At 42.0% G+C, this 18,703-nt stretch overlaps 4 protein-coding genes across 11 annotated transcripts in view; 1 reads left to right on the top strand and 3 right to left on the bottom strand.

Annotated features, from left to right (window-relative positions):
* The window catches only part of LOC147797958 (uncharacterized), a 216,358-nt gene that overhangs the window by 98,214 nt on the left and 99,441 nt on the right, over positions 1-18,703 (bottom strand). The gene's annotated exons all lie outside the window — the stretch shown is intronic.
* The window catches only part of LOC147797963 (uncharacterized), a 236,968-nt gene that overhangs the window by 173,498 nt on the left and 44,767 nt on the right, over positions 1-18,703 (top strand). The window contains exon 1 of one of the 5 annotated variants that reach the window (XM_087141803.1): positions 17,325-17,397. The exons of 3 other annotated variants lie outside the window; for them this stretch is intronic. The gene's annotated coding sequence lies outside the window, so the exon portion shown is untranslated. One more of the 5 variants, XM_087141805.1, reaches the window with a different exon arrangement.
* Positions 721-6,857, bottom strand: LOC147797966 (E3 ubiquitin-protein ligase TRIM56-like). Its single transcript, XM_087141787.1, has 3 exons — positions 6,724-6,857; positions 4,369-5,668; positions 721-2,809 (listed from the first exon to the last, which is right to left on the bottom strand). The coding sequence occupies exons 2-3, from the start codon at positions 5,663-5,665 to the stop codon at positions 2,187-2,189; spliced, it is 1,920 nt and encodes a 639-aa protein (XP_086997913.1). The 5' UTR covers positions 5,666-5,668; positions 6,724-6,857; the 3' UTR covers positions 721-2,186.
* LOC147797965 (E3 ubiquitin-protein ligase TRIM56-like) lies at positions 7,110-13,651 on the bottom strand. Its single transcript, XM_087141786.1, has 3 exons — positions 13,181-13,651; positions 10,833-12,132; positions 7,110-9,545 (listed from the first exon to the last, which is right to left on the bottom strand). The coding sequence occupies exons 2-3, from the start codon at positions 12,127-12,129 to the stop codon at positions 8,923-8,925; spliced, it is 1,920 nt and encodes a 639-aa protein (XP_086997912.1). The 5' UTR covers positions 12,130-12,132; positions 13,181-13,651; the 3' UTR covers positions 7,110-8,922.

Genomic DNA, 18,703 nt, shown 5'->3' with positions numbered 1-18,703 from the left:
TGTTTCTAGGGACTGACAGTTCGTACAGTCGGATCGTAACAACGTATATTAATGCAGTGTGATCGGCCATACTGCACCTATTGGTTGCAATGGTAATCTTGAGTTGGGACAACAACCGTACTTGGGTTTGACCAGATTATTCATTCTTTGTCGATCTCGTAAAATGACCCACAAGTCTCTTAATTTCGCTTTTTACGCTCCAGCAAAGTTCCCTCAGACCTAACGCTCCGGATCTGTGCGCTTAAATGCTCTGGAAAACCAGCATTCTGCGCAAAAGGCCAAGCTCTTTCCTGAGGTCAGTTTGTTTGGATTCCCGTAACAGGTCGGCTACCAAAAACAAAACTAAAGGCGTATTAATATTTACACAGGCTTTACGTTCGAGATACTCTCTCTACAGATTTCAATTTAGTTGCCAAGTACTAATGTGATAGGGAAGAAAATGGATATCTAGAATTATAGGATCAACATGGTTGAAATGGGACGGGACAGGGAAGCCATTCTCAACGTGAATGCAACAAGCACCGGACGTGGTATGTAGACGTAGAGAGACACACAAGATGTTGCTTGTAATACTCAACTTTGATGCATTGACCCAACTAACTACCCGGGGTACAGTCATACATACATGTAGGCAGCCTCAGAAACTACAGCCTAGAAGGAAGAAATTCCATTTCTTAAAGGAATAAAGCATTAAATGAAAGCAGTCGATGTGCAACGCTCTTCTTTCAAACACAGACTACGTACATTTTATTCACACTGCAACAGCAATGTCCCTACACCTCAGATTTCATCACAAAAGTCCTTAAATAGCCAAGAGGGTTTTCCTTTAGACTGTACGATTTCGTTACTGACAGCCAGGTCATATGTCACACGCAGACAAACAACCAGAAGTATTTAAACAACCTCAATTATGGCAACCTTTAACAGCTCTCTCACAAACTTCCTGGAGAGCTGTCGTATTACGGGTCTGGTTCTTGATACGTCACCAAGACTTCTTGATTACTGATAACTTACGGCTTACTTCATATCACTACACAGTACAAGGGGCAACTATACCACCATACGGATAATCCAGTAAATCTGTCCACTGTCAAAACGAGTCTTGGGACTTAGCTTTTTTATTTGGTAGAGGTTTAGATGCGTGTTCAACCCTTCCTTGTGCAGGAAAGATTCAAGGAGGTCAGCCGAAAAGTGACAACTTTACCCATGGGTATGTAAATAACCGTTACAATGTGAATTACACACGTCATGGTAAAGATTCACATTTAAAAAAATTGAAAAGGTCATGTTGCCTTCAAATAATACTCAGGCATAGTCTTTGAAAACGTTTATATTCTGTAAGTGGAATATTGTTGCTGTCAGTAATTTCTCTGAAATTCACATTTTACTCGAAAGTTCATTTTACGTTTAAAAATCTATAATGTTTTGTTACTAAGGAGCAGAATTATTCTTTCATGAAATTTGTTTCTTTTTTCCAAACGTGCTGACTCGTCTTGTACCTATCCCAGTCACCTTGCCCATCAGCCTGTGCAGTGTAATTGGCGGTTTTAAACTCGTCAACATTCCTTCGTCAATCAGTACTTTATCTTACAGCGTTCAAAACTGGAGTTACTGCTACAACCTCAGCAAATCAACCCATCTGTAAAGAAAGAAGCGCCATCGTAGCTCAACATTGTAAGATACGAACATGTCCAGTGATTTTAATTGAGCTACTGAGTTGTTCGTAAAGTCATTTACATTTGCCAAGTGTTTGATTTTACCCTCAAGACTACATCTATTCTATGGGTCTAGCTATACATTGTAAAATATACTAATCAATTTATTGCAAGAGTTGTGCAACAACAGTTGCTTCACTTAACATTCAGAAGTCAGCTTTAATTTTAATTAAACTGTCGTGAGAAAATATAGTTAACAATGCAAAACTAACAAAGGAAATTTGTTTAAATGATAAGCACTTTACGTAGCTCCCATACTTTTGAATCCCATCTCAGTGAAATGTTAATGTAGTTTGCTTTCCATTTCTACTATGCAGTAAGCCTACGCAAACCTTTGTGGATCTAATTTCCTATTTAAAAAATAAGTCATCAAATTGAAGGCAATGTTGTTTACATTCCAACGTTTCCGACTAATGCTACTGCTGTTTCCTCCCGAAGGAAACGGAAGGAGATCGGTTTGTTTGTGTTACATTAAACAAAGTCATAAATCTTCACTGAGTAAAAGTCTGCAACTGCCAGTTGCCCATCTGCTGTGAATGTGATTCCCTGGGGGCAGAACACACCCTCTGCGATGCAGTGGAGAAAGCCATCTTGAGGGTCATAGTGGTGGATATGACCGGTTTCATCATCATCATTATGCATTGCAACACAGATGCCTGTGCTATCTGCGCATACACCAGTACAGCATCTAACTACCTCACCATCGATGGTAGGTTTGATGGTGAGTGTATCACCATTCGCACTAGCAACCCCGACTAACTGTTGTTCATAGTCACTGATTACGACTCGATCATTGCTGTCAACAGCGACATAACAAGGTTCAATCTTGACTGGGATGGTGCTTCCGAGTTCGCCATCAGTGGGGCTGTGTTCGGTCAGCACCATTCTCTTGACATCACCAACCACAATGGTCCCATCTGTCTTGACTGCTACACTCTGGAGGTCCACTGCGGTCTTATCAACCTCACTCGGTGGCACTGTGGGGAACTGGAAAGCCAGCGTGTTGTCCTTGTTAAAGACTTTCACGCGGGATGCGTTCTCCTCCACAACCACCAAGCGATTGCCGGTGCGTGTAGCTGCAATGCCAAGTGGCCCTGTTTGGAGTTGAAAGACAAAAAGAAAAGCATCAACCAACCAACTACGTTCATGAAGAGTTATAAAGCCAGAGACCTAGGATCAACACTTGTCCTTTCCTCGACAAATAAATCCCGGGAACCTGGAATTATTTATTGTGAAGCAATCAATATGAAGTTCTTGGAAGAAGTGACTAAAAACGGCTAAACGTGTAGCTACGTCCATGCATAGCAAGTGAACAAGGATTCATGTAGAATGTACAATGAAGCCTCCCCCTCCCTGTCTAGCGAGTTCGTGGAATTTGGAATTTTTCCTTCCCTCACGACAATAAGCCCAGCCGGAGTCGCTTCTCAACCTTTGTTGTTGCCAGGCTTGCGTTAAAATGTCCGTAATATTAATATACTAGAACACTCGGTCGTGTGGCAACGAACTTTAGGAATAGAAAGTAAGTTTCCCATCAAAATAAGGAGCAAGAGGGCGTTCTCCTCGTTACCGCCCACTACCTGTGCTGCATAGTATTTAAACATGGACGAATGAACGCTGGCAAATAGATACTTCACAAAAACAGAAATACGCTTAGAGATGTACGGGACGAAATGTTGATCATGACCCACTGTGTAGATGAAACGTGTCCAACAATTAGAAGCACATATTATATTTCCCTGAATGTTTAAAGGGTGAAATAGAAAGCATTTCATTCACTTGAAGCATTAAAGAAAACAAATAATACGTAACCACTTCAAAAACCTCATATATTTGATGTTTACCCCATTAATTGTGACCCAAAAATGAATAATTATTTTTTGCATTACCCCGCCCACAAAAAATCATCTTTTGGCTGTTTGCTCTCCCTTTAAAAATGTTTTATCCAGAATTGAGGTTCACTGGATTTGTTTTTAAGAATCAATGCATTATGCAGCTAAACTGCCCTGTAGTCTTTCTGGAGAGTTGAAAATTCTTTGAATAACATATCTTGCAATAACTGGAAAAATAAACACGCCAATCATTTTTTTTCTCTGAAAGCCTCCTCCGTCTGGGTACCATGTGACTCTGCCAAAAGCGTTTAGATTTGTTATGTGGCTTGACACCAGTGGCGTATCCAGCGGCGGCAACTTGCCCCCAATCGACGGGTTGTTTAGCCTGTTTGTTTTAGATTACGTCATAGGTGAGTAGGAAAGAAAGTAATCAGTATATTTGCAAGTACTAACTTACTCTTCGGCAACCGTGGTTCCTTTTGTCCCCTATTTTTATAGGTGCACGATTTGAATAGGTATACAAACTCAAGGGTACCCACACACCAAAGGCTTGACACGTCGCTGTTTGACACCGAGCAATGGGAGACTTTGAGACGCACAGTGGCGGCAGACACAACTGTCCTTTTTGGTTGATCTGGGCATGCGCGTGCAGTTCTTGGAATTCGTGTTAGTTCTGAGCACGTGCACAACCGAGGAGAAGGACCGGTTTGTCTACCGCCACCATACGTCTCAAAGTCTCCCATTCCGAAATAAATGATAATATTTTTACAAAAAAAAACAAAGCACCAGTGTATCGTTTGTTAGCAGTTCCTACACAAACTTACTTTCTTCCATCGGGATTGTGCTTTTCTGGTTACCATCGATGCTGCAGTTCACAACTCGTTTGTTCCAGATTTCAGCCAATGAAACGTCATCAGGCTGACGAGCAGCAATACCCCAAGCCCCATCAAACTCTCCTGGACCGCTTCCCTTGCGACCAAACACACATCGCTGCTCCCACTTTTCTTCCGTCACAACCTTGCCAAGACTGATGTCACCTACCCCCTTACTCGGCTTGAACTTCAGAAATCCAAGCCTCTTGTCAACTCTGGGAATAGTTTGACCTGCCAACAATTTCAAGTCTTTGTTGATTGTTGCATGGAGTGAGAGGAACTCACTATTCGCTGCTGTCCTTGTCACCTCTCTTGCTGTCTGCAATGAATGCTGTATTCTCTCCGATGCCAAACTCATTGTTTTCTTATATTCTGCCAGTTTTTGCAGACGATCGCTTTGGATATTTGTGATTTCATGGATGATGCGATTTTCTTGAGCAGTGACCTCTGCTCTTATCTCAGCTGCCTTGGTATGCACTACTAAACTTACGTTTTCTACTCTGATATCTAGGTCGTGTTTCATTTTTGAAACTATCTCAAGAGATTCTTGGAGTTCATTCAGGATCTGCTCGAGGGGGGAAAACAAGTCAGCTAATGACTCTTTGTATGTTGAAGTGGCCTGTTTTCTATCAATGTATGCGTGTTGCGGTTTGCAGTGGTCTATCACAGTACAATCTCGACAAATTAACATTTCACACGTTGTGCAGAAGAATCGTGTAACTTCCCCCTCGTGGGTTGGACATTTTGGACAGTATTGTTCAGGCAGCTTTTTCACTTTAATCTTCCCTTGACGGATTTCCTCTAATGGAGGTATTGCGTGGCTCGACGTGGCAGCGATCCGTAGCTGTGTACCTCGACAACGTGAGCAGATATTCTGTTCACAGTCCAGACACCGATGCGTTGCCTCACTGCCATCATCACATGTCTCACAGAGCAGCTTCGTCTCACCCGAACACACCAACTTTTCCTGTACTTCAATCTCTTCAACCAGACCGATCAGATAAAAGTTGGTTTTCAGGCCTCTAACCCCCACTTGTGGAAGTTGTGTCTCTTGTCGACACACGGGGCAAGGAATCTCTGTACAGCCCTGGTGCTTCGTGCTGCAGTATGTCAGCAGACATTGCTCACAGAAACTATGCAGACAGTCCAGTATCTTGGGTCGTTGGAATCTCTCACTACAAATGGGGCATTCAAGATGATGCCTGCTGATCGTCTCTAGAGCTGAACTCACTGCTGATCCTGTAGCCATTTTCTGGTTCAAAGAAAACCATTAAAAGGTCTTGAATTAAATGAAAATCAACATTATTCACCATCGATAAACGAAACGAAAGTTGGTTGATACGGATTAGGTCTACTAATGTGTATGAAAACTATCCATGGGTAAATACATCGTCTTACGTCAATTATGGTCAGGGTAAATTCCTGTAGATCATTTAAATAAAGCCCCAACAGGTTTTCCTGTAGCAATATGCCTTCATCAAGCAGGGTGCTAACCAAAGCTCTGGTTTAAATTCATGCAAGCCAGTGGGGGGGGGGAGATTGCCTGCGTCTTTGGGTAAATAAAAGAAGTGGTATCGGCGACACACGTTCATCAAAAAAGATTAACTGTTGTGCATTAACTCATAGAAAAATTGAGCTTTACAGGTGTCTTTCTTTACTTTTGACGTTTAAAAGTTTCGATATTGAAATGACCTATTAATAACACACAGTGGTGTTGTGCGCCTAACGGCGCGGCGCTTGGATAATTTGGCGGCCCATCCCCATTTACCAGAAAGTGTGCGGTGTGTGTTCAGACACCCAATTCCACCAACCTCTACAGTGTAACGCTCATACATTAACTTTAAGTTAGTCGTGTATTTCAATACAGTAGACCTAATCATTCCTTGATGAAGCAACGAATCGGTTGGTACATTCATAACCCGACATAATTACTCCACACAGTTAAAAATCGAATGAGGCCGAGGTGAGTTGATGTGTTTTGTTCAACCCATCGCCCATCCTGTCCATAAGGAACCAGCGAGCTTCTTTAAAAAAGGGCTAAGCTTTCCCTCCCCCTTGGGGATATTGCTGACACGCCCTTCCTCTTCCCCAAATGCCACGACTATGTTAACTCACACCCTGCCCTTTGCACTTCCCGATGGAGTATGAATAACATTACCACATAACAACATGTCCATCAATGTCCTTGTTGTGCTTTGGCAAGCATCAATCACTGCACGTTTGCTTCGTCACAGAGAGCGCCTTACATACTGTTGTTCCCATGGCTAATCCAGAACGTTTATTGAGCCTCTACGTTCGTCAACTTACCAATTGTATCTGATGGTTGTGCCACGGTGATTTGTTTTCGGTCAAGATATCTCTCGTTGGAAAGAGAATTATTTTAGCGATCCACTGCCTGATATATAGCGTCCACAAATGCTTGATTATGGCTAGCAGTAACGAACCGGTTGATATGTTTTTGCTGCAGCCGCTAGGCAGTGGCTGACAAAGGCGCACGTTATTTCAAGCTGCAGCCGTAACATTCGATGGCAGGGTACGGACTTTGATCAGTCAGCGCGTCATAACAACACCCACTTTAATTGATTGACGCATGTGAGCTTGGAAAGGAAAGCTCTATTGTGGGAACAGGATTTATAGTACAGGACACACAGGATGCCATGTTAGACCATTCACGATACAAGAGCAGACAAACCTGCAGTTTGAACGCCTGGATAAAAGTTTAGTACAATCAATTCAATACAATCTCTGCAGGAAAGAAATGTGTACATATTTGTCTATTGTATTAGGTTGCACGCTTTCTGCAACCAAACTACGTCACAATAGTAGGATAAACAAGATTTCGTGAGCCGCACGTAAGCGAATATCATATAACATAAAACAATTCATGTACAATGCATTGATTCTTGTGCAGTGTTTTGGGCGGTGTAATACCCGCCAATTGTTCCTTTGTTAATCAGTACTTTATCTTATACCGTTCCAATCGGAGTTACTGCTACGACCTACGCAAATCAATCCATCTTTAATTTAATAATAGTTTATTTCAGACTTTATCACAAAAATCCTGAAATACCCAAGAGCGTTTTCCTTTAGACTGTACGATTTCGTTACTGACAGCCAGATCATATGTCACGCGCAGACAAACAACCAGGAGTAATTAAACAACCTCAATTATGGCACCCTTTAACAGCTCTCTCACAAACTTCCTGGAGAGCTGTCGTTTTACGGGTCTGGTTCTTGATATGTCCCCAAGACTTCTTGATTACTGATAACGTACGGCTTACTTCATATCACTACATAGTACAACGGGCAACTATACAACCATACGGATAATTCAGTAAATCTGTCCACTCTCAAAACGAGTCTTGGGACTTAGCTTTTTTATTTGGAAGAGGTTCAGATGCGTGTTCAACCCTTCCTTGTGCAGGAAACATTCGAGGACGTCAGCCGAAAAGTAACAACTTTACCCAGGGCTATGCAAATAACTGTTACAATGTCAATTACCTACGTCATGATAAATATTCACATTTAAAAAAAATGAAAAGGTCATGTTGCGTTTAAATAATACTCAGGCATAGCCTTTGAAAACGTTTATATTCTATATGTGGAATATTGTTGCCGTCAGTAATTAAAACTATGTAAATAAAATGCAAGAAAATTAAGCAATTTGCAAATGAAACGTTTTATAACCTACATTTCATCTTGCTTTTGCCTCTGCCACCGAGAAAAACATCATTTAAATTTCTAACAAAACCTTCATTTGAGTTCAAAAGAAAATGAAATGAATTTTATTTCGAAAGGAGTTGCAAAGGAAATGAATCAATATAACTCTCCTCCAAATGGTGACATCGGGCCTGTCTTTAACGAGGTATTAATTCGTAATATACATTCAACTGCAAATAACAATAAGGCGGTTCAACACAAAGGGACAGTTTAGTTATGAGGGGAATATTCCTCCAAACGTGAGTTTCACATCGACATTTACAAATGTACTTCACTATTTAAATGGCAAGAACTTCACTATCCCACTACTCACACAAAGTAAGCTTTTGAATAAATTAAAATTTTATGTAAATCTCAGTTTTTATACTCTCCTTAATTTGATAATCCCCTGCAAGATGTTTGCATTAAAATGTGAGCGCTAACAGTAGGTGTAACTCACCAATATTGGGATACATTTACTACTGTTAAATGGACTATGACAATAATTCATATGTCGTGAGAAAATATAGTTAACAATGAAAAACTAACAAAGGAAATTTGTTTAAATGATAAGCACTTTACGTAGCTCCCATAGTTTGAATCCCGTCTCAGTGAAATTTTAATGCAGTTTGCCTTCCATTTCTACTATGCAGTAAGCCTACGCAAACATTTGTAGATATAATTTTCTATTTAAAAAACAAGTCATGAAATTGAATGAAAAGTTGTTCACACCGCAACATTTCCGACTAATGCTACTGCTGTTTCCTCCCAAAAAAAGCGGAAGGAAATCGATTTGTTTGTGTTACATTAAACAAAGTCATAAATCTTCACTGAGTAGTAGTCTCCAACTGCCAGTTGCCCATCTGCTGTGAATGTGATTCCCTGGGGGTTAAACAGACCTTGTGCGACGCAGTGGAGAAAGCCGCCTCGATGGTCATAGTGGTGGATATGACCGGTGCCATCACGATTACACGATGCAACATAGATGTCTGTGCTATCTGCGCATACACCAGTACAGTATCTAACTACCTCACCATCGATTGTAGGTTTGATGGTGAACAGTGTATCACCATTCCCATCAACAACACCGACTAACTGTTTTTCCCAGTCACTGATTACAACTCGATCATTGCTGTCAACAGCCACATAACGAGGTTTAATCTTGACTGGGATGGTGCTCCTGAGTTCCCCATCAGTGGGGCTGTGTTCGGTCAGCACCATTCTCTCGATGTCACCTACCACAATGGTCCCATCCGTCTTGACTGCTGCACTCTGGAGATTCACTGCGGTCTTACCGACCTCACTCGGTGGCACTGTGGGGAACTGGAAAGCCAGCGTTTTGGCCTTGTCAAAGACTTTCACGTGGGATGCGTTCTCCTCAACAACCACCAAGCGATTGTCAGTGCGTGTAGCTGCAACGCCACGTGGCCCTGTTTGGAGTTGAAAGACAAAAAGAAAAGCATGAACTAGCCAACCAACAACGTTCATGAAGAGTTATAAAGCCAGAGACATAGGATCAACCCTTGTCCCTTCCTTGACAAATGGATCCCGGGAACCTGGAATTATTTACTTCGAAGCAATCAATATGAAGTTCATGGAAGAAGTGACAAAAAACGGCTAAACGTGTAGCTACGTCCATGCATAGCAAGTGAACAAGGATTCATGTAGAATGTATATTGAAGCCTCCCCTCCCTGTCTAGCGAGTCCGTGGAATTTGGAATTTTTCCTTCCCTCACGACAATAAGCCCAGCCGGAGCCCCTTCTCAACCTTCGTTGTTGCCAGGCTTGCGTTAAAATGTTCGTAAATTTAATATACTAGAACACTCGGTCGTGTGGCAACGATCTTTAGGAAAAGAAAGTAAATTTTCCATCAAAATAAGGAGCAAGAGGGCGTTCTCCTCGTTACCGCCCACTACCTGTGCTGCATAGTATTTAAACATGGACGAATGAACGCTGGCAAATAGATACTTCACAAAAACAGAAATGCGCATTGAGCCTTTAAGGGAGGAAATGTTGATCACGAACCATTGTGCAGATGCAGCGTGTCCAACATTTGTTGCAGTGAATTCGAAGCGCATATCTGTTTTGTTGTTATGTGACATATCTGCCTAAATGTTTAAAAAAATGTTTGATCCGCAATTGAGGTTCACTGGATTTGTTTTTAAGAATCCAGGTATTGTACAATTAAGCTGCCGTGTAGTCTTTTTGGGGAGAAAAAAAATTCTAAATAAACTTTGCTGCAATATCTGGAGAAATAAACATGCCAATCATTTTTTTCTTTTAGAGCCTCCTCCGTCTAGGTACCATGTGACTCTGCCAAAAGACTTTAGATTTGTTATGTGGCTTGACACCAGTGGCGTATGCAGCGGCGGCAACTTGCAACCAACCGACGGGTTGTTTAGCCTGTTTGTTTTAGATTACGTCATAGGTGAATAGGAAGAAAGTAATCAGTGTATTTACGAGTATTTATCAAACATGAACAAACCCTTAGAAATTGAAGCAAGGGAGTTGGGACTGTGAGTAGGCCTAAGGCTTTCGACATTTTGTCTCCCTACCATCATGTTGAATAAGCATTTTGCTTTTGATTTTGCCCCCAACACACACATCAGGCAGGATACACCACTGTTTGAAATCGTACTTCAAAAAGAAATCATGAATGCATTTAAGATAAACAAAGCAGCAGTGTATCGCTGTGAGCAGTTTCTATCCAAACTTACATCCTTCCATCGGGATTGTGCTTTTCTGATTACCATCGATGCTGCAGATCACAACTCGTTTGTTCCAGTGGTCAGCCACTGCAACCTCATCAGGCTGATGAGCAGCAATGCCACGAGCCCCACGGAACTCTCCTGGACCGCTTCCATTGCGACCAAACACACATCGCTGCTCCCACTTTCCTTCCGTCACCACCTTGCCCAGACTGATGTCACCTACCCCCTCACACAGCTTAAATTCCAGAAGTGCAAGCCTCTTGTCAACTCTGGGAATAGTTTGACCTGCCAACAATTTCAAGTCTTTGTTGATTGTTGCGTAGAGTGAGAGGAACTCACTATCCGCTGCCGTCCTTGTCACCTCTCTTGCTGTCTCCAATGAATGCTGTATTCTCTCCGATGCCAAGCTCATTGTTTTCTCATATTCTGCCAGTTTTTGCAGACGATTGCTTTGGATATTTGTGATTTCATGGATGATGCGATTTTCTTGAGCAGTGACCTCTGCTCTTATCTCAGCTGCCTTGGTATGCACTACGGAAATTACGTTCTCTACTCTGATATCGAGGTCGTGTTTCATTTTTGAAACTATCTCCAGAGATTCTTGGAGTTCATTCAGGATCTTCTCGAGGGGGGAAAACAAGTCAGCTAATGACTCTTTGTATGTTGAAGTGGCCTGTTTTCTATCAATGTATGCGTGTTGCGGTTTGCAGTGGTCTATCACAGTACAATCTCGACAGATTAATGTCTCACAAGTTGTGCAGAAGAATCGCGTCACTTCACCCTCGTGGGTTGAACACGTTGGACAATATTTTTCGGACTTCTTGGTCATTTTTATCTTCCCTTGACGAATTTCCTCTAATGGGGGTATAGTGTGATTTGCTGAAACAACAGTCCGTAGCTGTGTACTTCGACAACGTGAGCAGATATTCTGTTCACAGTCCAGACAGCGATGCGTTGCCTCATTGCTATCATCACATGTCTCACAGAGCAGCTTCGTCTCACCCGAACACACCAACTTTTCCTGTAGTTCAATCTCCTCAACAAGACCGATCAGATAAAAGGTGGTTTTCAGACATCTTACCCCCGCCTCCGGAAGTTGTGTCTCTTGTCGACACACGGGGCAAGGAATCTCTGTACAGCCCCGGTGCTTCGTGCTGCAGCATGTCAGCAGACATTGCTCACAGAAACTATGCAGACAGTCCAGTATCTTGGGTCGTTGGAATCTCTCACTACAAATGGGGCATTCGAGATGATGTCTTCTGATCGTCTCTAGAGCTGAACTCACTGCTGATCCTGTTGCCATTTTCTGGTTCAAAGAAAACCATTGAAAGGTTTTGAATTAAATGAAAATTAACATTATTCACCATCGATAAATGAAACGAAAGTTGGTTGATACGGATTAAGTCTACTAATGTGTATGAAAACCATCCATGGGTAAATACACCGTTTCACGTCAAATGCTCTCAGAGTAAAATCCTGTAGATCATTTAAATAGAGCCCCGACAGGTTTTCCTGTAGCAATAAGCCTTCGTCAAGCAGGGTGCTAGCCAAAGCTCTGGTTTAAATTCATGCAAGCCAGAGGGGGGGAGATTGCCTGCGTCTTTGGGTAAATAAAAGAAGTGGTATCGGCGACACACGTTCATCAAAAAAGATTAACTCTTGCGCATTACCTCATAAAAAAATTGAGCTTTACAGGTGTCTTTCTTTACTTTTGACGTTTAAAAGTTTCGATATTGAAATGACCTATGAATAACACACAGTGGTGTTGTGCACCTAACGGCGCGGCGCTTGGATAATTTGGCGGCCCATCCCCATTCACCAGAAAGTGTGCAGTGTGTTCAGACTCCCAATTCCACCAACCTCTACAGTGTAACGCTCATACATTAACTTTAAGTTAGTCGTGTATTTCAATACAGTAGACCTAATCATTCCTTGATGAAGCAACAAATCGGTTGGTGCATTCATAACCTGACATAACTACTCCACACAGCTAAAATCGAATGAGGCTGAGGTGAGTCTATGTGTTTTGTTCAACCCATCGCCCATCCTGTCCATAAGGAACCAGCGAGCTTCTTTAAAAAAGGGCTAAGCTTTCCCTCCCCCTTGGGGATATTGCTGACACGCCCCTCCTCTTCCCCAACTGCCATGACCATGTTAACTCACACCCTGCCTTTGCACTTCCCGATGGAGAATGAATAACATTACCACATAACAACATGTCCACCACTGTCCCTGTTGTGCTTTGGCAAGCATCAATCACTGCACGTTTGCTTCATCACAGAGAGCGCCTTACATATTGTTGTTCCCATGGCCAATCCAGAACGTTTATTGAGCCTCTACGTTCGTCAACTTACCAATCGTATCTGATGGTTGTGCCACGGTGAATTTTATTTCGGTCAAGATATCTCTCGTTGGAAAAAGAATTATTTTAGCGATCCCTTTCCTTGTACATGATGTCCAAGGTAGGCAGCTATGTGTCAAGCCACGTATACACGGAGTCTATGTGTTTGTGTCGCTGTATTATTGTAAGCAACAATGTCACAGGTTGGCGACCTTCAACTTCAGTGCGATACGAGGCTGCGTCTCCAAATGCTTGACTACGGCTAGCAGTTAAACGAACCGGTTGATATGTTTTTGCTGCAGCCGCTAGGCAGTGGCTTGCAAAGGCGCACGTCATTTCAAGCAGCAGCCGTAACATTCGATGGCAGGGTACGGACTTTGATCAGTCAGCGCGTCATAACATCACCCACTTTAATTGATTGTCGCATGTGAGCTTGGAAAGGAAAGCTCTATTGTAGAAACAGGATTTATAGTACTGGGCACACAGGATGACATGTTAGACCATTCACGATCCAAGAGCAGACAAACCTGCATTTTGAACGCCGGTATAAAAGTTTAGTACAATCAATTCAATATAATCTCTGCAGGAAAGAAATGTGTACATGGATGTCTATTGTATTAGGTTGCACGCTTTCTGCAACCAAACTACGTCACAATAGTAGAATAAACAAGATTTCGTGAGCCACACGTAAGCGAATATCATATAACATAAAACAATTCATGTACAATGCATTGATTCTTGTGCAGTGTTTTGGGCGGTGTAATGCCCGCCAATTATTCCTTTGTTAATCAGTACTTTATCTTATACCGTTCCAATATGGAGTTATTGCTACGACCTCCGCAAACAAATCCATCTTTAAAAGATGAGCCATCATAGATTTATACTGTATAAGGAACGCAGGTCCCTCGGATTTGAATCGAGCTAACTACACAGTTGTGGTCGAAAAGTTAACGTAAAAAATGTTACCCATAGCCCTGATAACTGAACCTAGTTTACTATAAATATTGAACAGCTTGTGCAGCAACAAATATCCGCAAAATGGAGAGGTTTTACCTTCACTGGCATAAAATAGACTCATCAAAATCGATAACAATTATTGATACCATGTCTTATTTTCATAACTGATTTATTTTACTGTTCGTTATAAATTTAAGGATACCAATCACCCTAACACACTAAGAAATGAAGAAACATTGCTGTTGACATCTCTAACTTCGAAAATGTTGATATCTTTATCCCTGTCGCTTAGCGGGAAAGTGCTTATTTTGCTCTCTAAATTAGCGGAGGAAATAATCAAATCATCAAGCATGGAAAAAAGATTCCAAAATTTATCATCTATGGATGCGTTCTCTTCGACAACCACCAATCGATTGCCGGTGCGTGTAGCTGCAATGCCACACATGGCCCCGTTTGGAGTTGAAAGACAAAAAGAAAAGCATTTTCCAATCACCCACGTTCATGAAGACTTATAAAGCCAGAGACCTAGGATCAACCCTTGTCCCCTCCTCGACAAATAGATCCCAGGAACCTGGAATTATTTATTATGAAGCAATCAATATGAAGTTCATGAAAGAAGAGACAAAAAAACGGCTAAACGTGTAGCTACGTCCATGCATAGCAAGTGAACAAGGATTCATGTAGAATTTATATTGAAGCCTCTCCGTGTAGCGGCTCCGTAGAATTTTGAATCTTTCCTTCCCTCACGACAATAAGCTCCAGCCGGGGCCACTTCTCAACCTTCGAACGTTGTTTCCAGGCTTGCGTTATTATGATCGTAATATTAATATACTGGAAACAAACTTAAAGGTCGTGTTCGAGCGGCCTGTTATTGACGCAGGTTTCTTGCTCTCGCGCTCGAACGGCTGGAACACGACTCAAGAACACTCTCCCCAGAACAGGATCACGCACCACCTCCTTGACAGGGTTTTACAGGAACTAACTACATGAACTGTCATAAAGAGGTATCCTTACGAGCCTAGAAGGGAAAATCAAATTACCTGATACAAAAGTAAGTCCCTTGTATTTTTCACAAGCTTTCGGAGGAAACACTAACTACAACATACACGTCGAGCAGGGTAAAAAAAACCCAATATTAAAGTAACATCTCCCCGAAGCATATCCATCCTTCGAATGAAAGACTTTAAAACTTTAGGCGCGGGGAGTTATTTTCACGCGTCATTAATTTATCCATTATGAATAGAGCCTCAAAGTTGACCCCTGATAGATGGCGCGCTTCGTGAACCCTGGTACAGGAAAAATCACGTGCAAAGATTTTAGAATTTGTAACCTGTTTTTGTTCAGTTACTTCTTTAATTAAAAACCCAAATTGGAAAAAAGGGGCTCTGGAAATTATTTACCAGTTTATCAATTTTTAGAAAGTGAAAAAATACCTGACCTAGAAGAGAAATATTCTGCCAAAATTGACCCATCCCTTCCGAAAATCTAAAATACATGAAGAAACGGGCTAGCGCAGCGGTCTCGAATGCAGATGAACATTTACGGTTTAGATTTTATGAATGTTTGTCGGTAAAAGCCGAAACTAAACGGACATTTTTCACATGGCTGCAGGTGGCTATAAGGTAATAAACTTAGAGCGATAAAGCTACTTTTAGGAATGTTTCTAATATTTTATCTAACTTTTGCTCACAACACTAACTGCGTTATGTCAAATCAATGGAACATGGAATCCATCGACTACAGGTAGGTAAAACTGTTTTCAACCTTTTACAATCTCATTTTCATGTAAGCACGGGGAATAAAAACAAAATAAACGAGCATGAACACGAATAGATCTAGGTACGATATCGCAGGACGTAAAAGGTAGTAACATTCGTTTTTTTACCCATTTCCACTGGGGTGACTTTTCCTAAATATTGGTTGAGGAAGTCAAAGGTAAAACTCAAGCATGAGGGTTTCATGGGATGGCGTCAGGATTTATTCTTCCAAAATATATCGAACGTGATAGGACGGCCCCGACGGTGTAAAATCTCCATAGGCGGACCCCGCGGGGGTTCCGGAAGCCCGCTGCGTGACCTCTTACTTTCAGGTTTTATTTGAATCGACTCCTAGGTGAATCTCGTCTTTAGAACATTTTGAGCACGTGATGTCAATTGCCACACTGTGTGGCAAAGAAGGGTTTAAAAATTTAATTAATTAAAGTTTCATTTAGCCGACGTCGGTCAACTAGTGGCCTATCGAGGTGGGTTGAGAAAAAGGATTTAATGCAACTCCCATAGGACTGTGTGCTAAGTGGCCCCTTGTGCACAATCTAATGGATTATTTACCAAACAGTGCCTGGGGCAGACAGTGGAATGTTTCTTATCAGTGACAGCTGTCTGGAACTTGTCAGAGGCCTCTTTCGGCTGTCTTTGAAGTGTTATTTTTGTGGGGGGGGTGTTGTGGTGGTGGTGCGGCTTAGCTGGCGCGTGGCGAGGCCCCCCCCCATCAAATTGTGATGGCCTTGGATTACAGCCCCCACGGTACTGTGATGTACTTTTGGTGGTTTTTGAATCTGTAGAGGCTAGGGGACAACCACTGAAGCATTTATATACCTTGAAGACGGACTTGGGGCTCTGCAACCCTGAGAAATGATACGGACTCACCTGGCGAGGCCGCTCCCGAGACCGTTTAAAAAAACATACAGCGTCTCAGGGTTTTAATGCACTGTGGAGATGTCTTTTTTTTAAATTTCTGTGCCACATTAATAAATGTCAACATAGTGAAATAGGTAATAGTGCATGCTATTCCTTTCTCCCCGCTGATCCAAAGTGGTCCAAACCGTTTCCTCAAAGCGCTCATTCTATTGATGTCGTGAAAGTTCCAAGAGGGCCAAATGTTGGCCACACATTTTAACGATGGGCACCACCTACATCCCATGTAAAGGTTTTTTTTTTTTGAAAAAAAAGCAGTTCAGCCTTTGGTGAAAAATAAAAGACGCTAGAATCTAACCTATAACATTGATATATAAGTAATATTTTTAAAAGCATCTATCTGAACGGAAATTAAAATAAATACACAACAGTCTAAACGGGCTTGAAAAAAGAACCCCTTTTCAAATGCACCAAAGGATTTTTCCGTTGAGCGAAACCTTCCTTGAGGGCGCTATTATTCAGTACTTGAATGGCAAGCTGCGCGCGTGCTAGCGCATGTGACGTGTCGACAGTTCGCGCATCGCGAGATCCACTGATCTGAGCTGAGGCACAAGTCAAGCCATGGCTACAATAATCCGTGGTATTTAATGCATAATTTGTTTTAAAATAAAAAAAAGGGAGAGTGGAATTTTATTATCATGTAATTACCGAGAAGATACACGGATATCTCAAGTTATTTGGTGATTTATGGGGCTGTAACTAGTAAGATTAATTATGCTACCCGAAATGTTCGTCCTGTCCGCTGCGCTCCCTGGGGAGACTGCGTGCTGGATCATGGAGGTCTTTTCCTACCTCCATGGCTAAATGATGAACCCCACAGTTCTGGTATATAAACATGTAGGCCTATTACATCTTGATTCTTGGCCTGTAGGCCGTAGTGTTATTTTCATTTCTAAACCTTTTGTCCATAAAAACTGCAGGAGGCGCCATACCGGTGCTGCCTGCCCCAGCTACCAAGCTGACTGGCATAATGACTGTCATTAGCGCATAGCGACCATGGGTGTGGTCTACAGTGTGCATAAATGTAGGCCTTGGTCCTGTAGGTCTGCTTTACTGGGATCGAGGCTCATAAACCTTTCAACCATGTTTGCTATTTTCTTTTAGAAGCAAAGTTAGAGAGGATGTCATTTACATTTCGATATGCATGTACAGGTAAATTTGGATTCTATCGGACTCTTCAAGGCAAAGAAAACTTGGTTTGAAGCAGGGATAGTTTGAGATGTTTTATGTACAAGCGTAATGCAGAGCAAGCTGTGATTTTTTTGTGTACACACAAAAATGAGTGTGGATATTGACTGAAAAACTTAAACTTCACATTTCCATAAAATGCTTGTTCTTATTCGTGCCTTACTTCAATGAATTAAATGCTGGCTTCACTTGAAATTTTGCCCAATTCTGAAATTGGAAATTAATCGGAGGAGCTAGAGCCCGCAGAAAAAGACAAATTTTAATCACGATTTCTGATTTCAGAAAATGATTTGCCAAATAAACAGCGCCCTTGCTCACTTACGCATGTCCTGAAATGTAGTTACAGTACATGTACATGTACCTTCCGCATCTTTACCCCTCGACGTGTCTCACTTGGGAGACCCAGCATTATGAATATCCATCTGAAACACCCCCTCGTCTGCTGGAAAGACCTGTTTTCATGGGCAGTGTCCAATCCAACCCAGTCTTGTTGGTAGCGACTCAATTAACCATTAAGCCAAATGGGTAATGAGGATTTATCATTTGTAAACAATGATTGAGGTGCTATTTCCACCAAAGGTGCCACTACGCAGGATGGATAGGAACTCCAGTCAGCATGGCTCCAGGGGGCAGCCATTATTGATGTGGGAGCCCGTGATCTGAGGCATTTACTGAGAATATGCCCTGTTGGAAACAGG

This window comes from Acanthaster planci, linkage group LG10 (assembly GCF_054643075.1).
Source record: "Acanthaster planci isolate LZ-2023a linkage group LG10, COTS_SCS, whole genome shotgun sequence".
Taxonomy (NCBI): domain Eukaryota; kingdom Metazoa; phylum Echinodermata; class Asteroidea; order Valvatida; family Acanthasteridae; genus Acanthaster; species Acanthaster planci.
The sequence above is the reverse complement of the archived record's forward strand: the minus strand, read 5'-3'. Positions and strand labels throughout refer to the sequence as shown.